Here is a 7611-nt window from a genome sequence, read left to right as displayed (position 1 = left end):
AACTGGAAAATGAAATAGACTTGGAAAATATTAGTAATATTTCAATGAAAAAACAAATATAGACAAACCACATTCAGTAAACGTTTACAGGTGAAAATAAATTTCAGAATATGTGAATACGCTAAAAAAGTAATATAAACCTTAGAAAAATATACCAAGCCAGGTGAATTTTAAGAGGAAGATCAAAATGACAAAAAATTAGCAATATCACATAGGCTGATTTTTACCATTTAGCTTTTCCTTATAAAATTCACCTGGCTTGGTTTATTTTTCTTAAGTTTATATTACACTTTTAGCACCATGTTAATATATTATGAAAATTGTTTTCACCTGTAAACCTTTACTAAATGTGATTTGTCTATATTTGTTTGTATCACCTGTCCTTAAATAGAGTTTCCAATCCGGTTAGTTCTTCACCATTTGTACAAGGGGTTATCAAAAAGTTCGTGGATTGAGGCTATAAAATTAGTACTCTGTAGTCTCTACTTTCAAAATTTATAAGGGACATAAAACAACAAAATATAAAGAAATGTTGAAAATTTTAGCTTGATTCGTTCATTATTTGCTTAAATATGATAAAATAAAAACGATATTATATGATTACCCGACGCCGTCGCAATTTAGTTTCATGACATCCGACAACGTCATTGTTTTTCAATGTCCGCTTCTTCTACTTCATATTACTCGTATACTTAATTTGATGAGATTCCTTGAAGTTGAGTAAGGACTTAAACCCGTCTTGTTTAGATGACTTTACAATGTTAGGAACAGCCGCTTTCAATGCATATAATATTGCAATTGGATTTATAAACTGGGAGAGATCCTCGCTCGATTGTGCCAGCATATATTGCTTTTGAGAGAGTTATATCTACAACATATGATCAACGTCAATTTACGTATTTCTGTCGCTGGATTCGTGCCATTCAAAAGTAATTTAATAAAATATGAATTTTAATTGGGACATAAGATTACCTATTTCATATGTACCATTGTGTATATCAAATTAATGTTTCATCCTTTAAAGATTTGCATTGTAAAACACGTATTAATATTCCGTATAGTTAAGGAAGGAAGTAAAATGTGTTCGATAAGAATACCTTCTCTTATCTTAGCTTAATTGTACTTAATGTATATTTAGGTAAGTATTATCATTAATAGGCAGAAGCGGGCAGAAGGGAATCAACATTAAGTTACTTCTCTGAAATCCTCTTAAACTTATTATATAAAAAAAGCTGAGTATTGATAATTATGAAGAGTATATCACCTCTGTAAAAAAGGTTGGAAGAGAGAAAGAAGCATTTGTATTTGAATATGTCCAAAAAATGAATATTGTAGATCTCTCTCTCTCTCTCCATTTCTCTCTCTCTCTCTCAGTTTCTCAAGTAAGACATGCGTGTTTAAATATATCTGTAAATACTGACATATTCAAATTAATTTTCCTTAAGATTCTTTGCAAATTTGAGTATTGTACATTTTCTCATGAACTACAATGGAGAAGCATGAATATCTCTTTGTGATGTATGTCATATTTTTTTTTTTTATAATTTCATGTTATCCAAATTTACTAGAAATATTTTAACAATAGTTTCAAATGATTTGTTTCAATTTTTTTTAAGATATCACGATTTATTCAAAACTTAATAATGTCTGTTATCATACAAACGAAAGCAGCATAGAAATTAGAATTAAGATTTTTTTCATCGATTTGTATTCCAATTATGACTTAATAGCTTTGTTGAAAAGAAATGAACTTTGGAAGATAGGTAGTCCTCATTGAAAACGACAAAAACAATGACGTTTTAGAACGTTACGGAACAGCAGATAATTACGCAAATTTGTGTTTTACTCAGGAAAAAAACCTTAATAAACTCAAAAAATGTTAGTGAAAAAAATGTGTATGTGTGTAGAAAAAATACAGGCAGTATTCGAGTGACTGAAACTATGTATCGGATGAGGACAGTCTGTGAAGAAACGGTTTAACTGTAAAAATCAAAGAAAAAATTGAAAAATGAGAACAATTCTTAAAAAAATAAATCTTAAATACTGAAAAAAGAATTTAAAACAGGGCACTAAAGTATGCTGTGTTAAATATATAGGGATTGTATTTTTTTAATTTTATTTTATTATTAATTTGTTTTTGTTTTAGAGATTCTTCACTCTATGTTTTGACGTTGCATTGCCGTGTGCTCCGCGAGCACAAAACATGTTAATCTTAAAATGAGCAAAATTGATTTGATATGACGTGAAATGAAACAAACCCCGTACATAATTACTGTTGCAAGTTCTGTCAAACATACTTCATTTAAAAAGCAACTGCAAAACCAGCACTGTCTTTTCTTGAAAATGATAATAATGATAAAACATTATTATTGTCTCTCCCTGATATAAGTGTACTTTTGCATTGGTGATTGAGAATCGGATGTTTTCTGCTATCTCAAAATCTTGAGAGCTGACGTATGGGACTTTTGTCTGCAGAATGCATAAGATTGAAATGTGGAATTTAAATTACATTCATCTTACGCAAGTAAATCGATATTACACTTGAAGCTTGTCAAATGTTTTAAAACCTAGCATTATATGGTCCTGCTTTTTAATGTCGTTTTGCATGTCACTGAGTCGACTTAAGTGCTTGAAATATTTCACTACACTGATAACAACACTGAATGCTAAAGAAAGGATAAAGTTAATATCTTTTGGACCTGCTCCTCCACCAAAGTCAAATGTGACGAATAAAGTCAAAGGGTAAGTTTCTTGCAAATGTTGCTTTTTATTTTTTCCAAGTCTTGTCAAATAATAAAAATAGTGATAAATTTGAAGTCGGGATTACAATTACTGTAAAAGCAGAAATATTCGTGTGGGATTAAACTTCCTTTATTTTTTCGTTAACAATTATCAAAGATAATTAATCCAAGACGAAATTCTATATAATTGTGTATAATTTCCTGGTTTAATTTAGAAAGAACGAAGTTTGATGTCCACGAAATCTTTTTAGATGAATTAACGAAAGCTTATGCTCACAAGAATTGTGTTTTTGCAGTATCTAGAATATCAAATGGACAGTAAGATAGTGTATATAATTGAAACATATATTTTTATGTTAAAGAAATTAAACGCATTGAAGTTTCGACACCTCATAGCATATTTCCAAAGATATTACTAACAATATATACCAATAATTTGTTTCTTTATCTTGGTACATGTAATCAAGCCGATTGAACTAATACTACTCATGTAGATACAACGATAAAAAAGACCTCAAACTTGTAATCAATGTCTCTACAGAGTTCATTATAAAAACAGACTTTCACTTAATTGTTACTTTTGTTTTGTAAGGGACAGAAAGATATTCTAGTAAATACTGTACAAAAAGAATTCCTATTACCTTAAGATTGTAAATGGAGCAGTACTTTTACCTAGATATGAGATTACATAAAGGTTAAATAAGCATATAAATTGGAGATTTTAAAAGCGCCTTGTTTAAAGAGAAGAGAGAAAAAGAAGTTTGAAAAACTTTGAACATATGTATTTTATAGCTAGAAGAATTCAAAGATTTCAGTTTAAAAGATAATGTTTAATATATGATGGACTGTAAAAGACAATTGGTCACCACATAGTCCGATGGCACATTTCCTTATCGTTAGACTAGCATGCCAAAGCCCTATTGTGCAGAAAAACTATCAACGTTGTTGAATTTGCAGTGGACTTTTACGAAGAGGGCTGACTTTTACAGTTGCCGCTTACTTTTACACTAGGGCTATGTACGGTAGCTTTTTTTTTTATATAAAAATTTATCTCAATATCAAATTAAGGTTCATAAACCCTCTGATCACTCATATGAAATTTTTTTTATAACTTTTATGATTTTCCAAAGGATTGATCATGATTGATTGATTGATTTATATTGTTTAACGCCGAGGCGGCACTATTTCAGCCATATTTCGGCGGACAAGTTTGCTTTATGACCGGTTCAGTGAAAGTTTTTTGTTTCTCTGGCGGCCCCCATAAGCCTTCTCTTTTTCGAACTCCAGAGAAACGGTTTTTTGCGTGCCAAGGGGATTGTTTCCCTGACACGGGGCATCATTTAATGTCCCATCCGACGGACTCAAAATTTAAGGAAATGTATATGTTGAATAAAATACAAACGATTATGACATGGCTTGCGTGGCAAAATTTCACAAAAAGGCACTTAAACTTGACAATTTTGTAAAGAAATAATAGGCATTTGTGTCATTAAGAATTTTCTCTCTTATCAGAGTATCAATGTAGCTTAAACGAAAACAACGGGTTATTTCTATGCACATATCAGTTGTTCTTGAAGAAAACGACAACCACACAGCCATCAACTCCCGGCATTCACATGTTAGCTCCCCTAACACCATGCCTATAACCACTAAAGGTTTTCTAATGCATTATCAATTCTGTACCTCCATACATGAAACAAGTTTAAATGTAAAAGTAAGTCAGTGCTTCTCGTAAAAGTCCAATATTCCGTCAATCTTTGAAACCCTTGTTTAGTTTTCGAAAACGAAGTATTTGATACGTTACAAAAGGTGAATTGTTTTTCCTAATCATCGGACTTTGGCATATTGTACTATTGACTCTTTGCGGAGATCATTGAACTTTGGCTTGACCTCAAATAATGGTATCATTTATATAACATTTGACCCACCACTGATATTTTAAGATGTTCGGATTTACTTAAAATTTACATATTGTAATGAATTTCTAATCCCGATTAATTACAATTCCATATTTACTTTTCTCATAGTATTTTCCAAAATGATTGTTCCTTGACTACAAATGCAATGTTTTGAACCAGTGTTATATTGAAGAAATATTATATAATATACAACACATGTTAAAAGAAAAAATAGGTACAAACGGGCAAGAAAAACATTCTCTGTGAATTAAATCTGGATATGATTTTAGTTCCAAGTCTTACGCCTGTCTGATTAAAAAAATTAAAAAATATATAATAGTTTGACACGATGATTGCAGGATTTTGAAATCTGAGATTTTTTTCCTATAATCTCATCATTTGAAATTATTCAAGCTTTTATTTCTTAAAACAAATGAAATACAATGCAATCTAGATTCATCCCTTTGAGCAAACACCATATAGGTACGCATATTAAGGAAAATATTTAATATTTGTGCAAGGTGAAGGGAATGTTGCAATTTACTATCAGCCAATCAAGAAATACATGTGCTAAAATTGAATACCTTTTTGCTGATATTGCTTTTTTCGATTTCAGGAACGATGGCAACGGCACAGGTGTCAGACAGTAGCATTTGTCCACTTTGTTCTGTCTCTGTGGATTTCCATTGTGTTCTCTGTTGCACTGATTTATGCGAGAACTGTGTCCTTAGTCATCTAAAAGACAAAACAAATAAACACCAAGTTGTTGATATACGGAGCAAACACGAGTCAATTGTATTACCCATTTGCATTTCACATGGAAAAACTTGCGAGATTTTCTGTTATGATTGTGAGGAGCATGTATGTACCAAATGCTTAACAAAATCACACAGGGAACATCACTTGAAAGACTTAGAAACTTTCGTTGAGTTTATTAGAAAAAAGATAGCTTCTAACATAGAATGGAAGAAGATCACCTTAAAGAAATGTCAAACATTCAAAGATACCCTTATCTCTGGAGAGAAAGAATTCGATAAGATACTGAGTGAAATATCTCAGAGGGAAGAAAATATGATCGAGTCTGTTCACCAAGCAGCCGAAAAATTAAGATCAGATGTACTGAAACGAAAAACAGAGAGAATAGCTGAAAATATTGAACATGCAAGCAAAATTTCTAATGCAGAACACCAGTTGCAGAATGCTATTAAGAAATATGAAGAACTATTGCTTTCAAAAAATGCAAAGGATTTGATTAATTATAGCAGAGCAAAGGACAAGTTTACAGAGGATGCCTTGTTCCAAGGGAATAGAATACCGAGATTTGTAGTCGGAGGACTTTTAGATGAACATATAACCAGAATACTAGGTTCCTTGTCATTTGAAGATAACACAGAGTGCAAAGCTCCGGATTCAGGAACCGAAAATAGGCTAGCATTGACTACATTTCAAAGTCCACATGATAAAATATACAGATTACAATGTATTGGCAAAGATGAGATATGGATTGGTGGAAAATGTCGCCATGTCTATAAAATGGACAAAACTGGAATAATTTTAAAGCTTTTAGATAATCAGTATAACTGGAGTGAACCAAATGGATGTTTTGCCTTAACAATCAGTGCAAGTGGACATATATTCTACTCCCATGATTCCACTGTGTATTTGTTTGATAATACAGCAGTGAAAATGCACTTATTTGTAAATAATTGGGTAATTCAAGGACTATGCTTAGATAGAAATGGAGATCTTCTAGCTAGCATGCGCTCTAAAGGAATGCAGCAAAGTAAAGTTGTGAAGTTTTCGGGAGATTCAGAAGTGCAGAAAATTCAAAGTGATAAACAAGGGAAACCATTCTTCTCCACGCAAAGGACATTATTTTCATTCTCCAAGTACAACGACGATGCTCTCTTCCTTACTACGAATACTGACGGAGATATCTTTGTGGCGGACTGTCGCGGGGAGGCAGTTGTGGTGTTCAATGAACTCGGGGAATTGCGCTTTCGATATACTGGAAACCTCTCAGAACAAACAGAACTTAAACGTTTCAAACCATACGATATTTGTATCGATGTCAATCAAAACATATTAGTCTCTGATACAGAAAACGACTTATTCCATATAATAGACCGAGATGGCAACTTTATCCGCCATATAGAACAATTGAGTGTTGGACCTTTTTGTATAGACTCGCAAGAAAATCTTGTCGTAGGAGATATGGAGACTGGACTTGTTACGATATATCAATATCGTGAATTATTTAGTAAAAAATAATTTCAAAAGATATATATACAAAGCTTAAACTATTGTACACTACTAGCATACTAAGCGTTGTACAGGTGTACAGCTACATAAGATCTATGACAGAAATGCTTTCAGTTTGATGATACTTATTTTGTGTTGAACATATAAGAAAATTTTCTTTTCTTTTCTTTTTTTTTTTTTTTTGTAAATAGAGTGAAATAGTTTACAAACAAAGAAGTGTTCTTTTATAAGTACTGTTTTTTTCTTCTTTAAGAGGATTTTGAACTTTTTTGAGTTTTTTTTTCTGTTTTCCATGCGTCCCTCTATGTATATATTGCTCGTAAACTTTGCATTTATCATTATTTGCATTTGTTTAATTTTGCATTTATTTTTAGTACTTCAATGGAATACGTAAAGCAAATGTAAACAATCTTTGTATAAATTTTTCTTGGTTAAAGAGAATGAAAAAGTCTGTTTAAAGGAAATTATACTTTTTTCGTAAATAGAGAGATCATAAAGAAAAGGCAGGGTCTCAACATTCCTTTTAATATAGGGGCCAGTTAGACAAAATTTGACAAGTAAAATAAAAAAGAATGAAGAAATAAATAAAAAGGAAGCTTTTATAAATTCGAATTTTGTGGATTTGTTGTTTTCTTTTTTCAATTTCAATATTTTTTCATAAACTACTACCAAGGTTCTCCGTGGATCATTTAACGGGTAGGTTCCACACA

General features: G+C 31.5%; 1 protein-coding gene across 1 annotated transcript; it reads left to right on the top strand.

The window, feature by feature from the left end:
- The first annotated feature begins 5260 nt into the window (after window positions 1-5260).
- Window positions 5261-6910, top strand: LOC134252914 (uncharacterized). Its single transcript, XM_062735453.1, has one exon. The coding sequence runs from the start codon at window positions 5261-5263 to the stop codon at window positions 6908-6910; it is 1650 nt and encodes a 549-aa protein (XP_062591437.1).
- The last annotated feature ends 701 nt before the right edge of the window (window positions 6911-7611 follow it).

This window comes from Saccostrea cucullata, unplaced genomic scaffold (genome assembly GCF_032062105.1).
Source record: "Saccostrea cucullata isolate Sc308-1 unplaced genomic scaffold, CSIRO_AGI_Scuc_v1 ctg5924, whole genome shotgun sequence".
In the NCBI taxonomy this organism is placed as follows: domain Eukaryota; kingdom Metazoa; phylum Mollusca; class Bivalvia; order Ostreida; family Ostreidae; genus Saccostrea; species Saccostrea cuccullata.
This window is presented reverse-complemented; position numbering and strand designations above follow the sequence as displayed.

What these genes read in the sequence shown, in the direction of transcription:
- LOC134252914 (XM_062735453.1), top strand. Translation starts at nt 5,261, where the DNA reads ATGGCAACGGCACAGGTGTCAGACAGTAGCATTTGTCCACTTTGTTCT.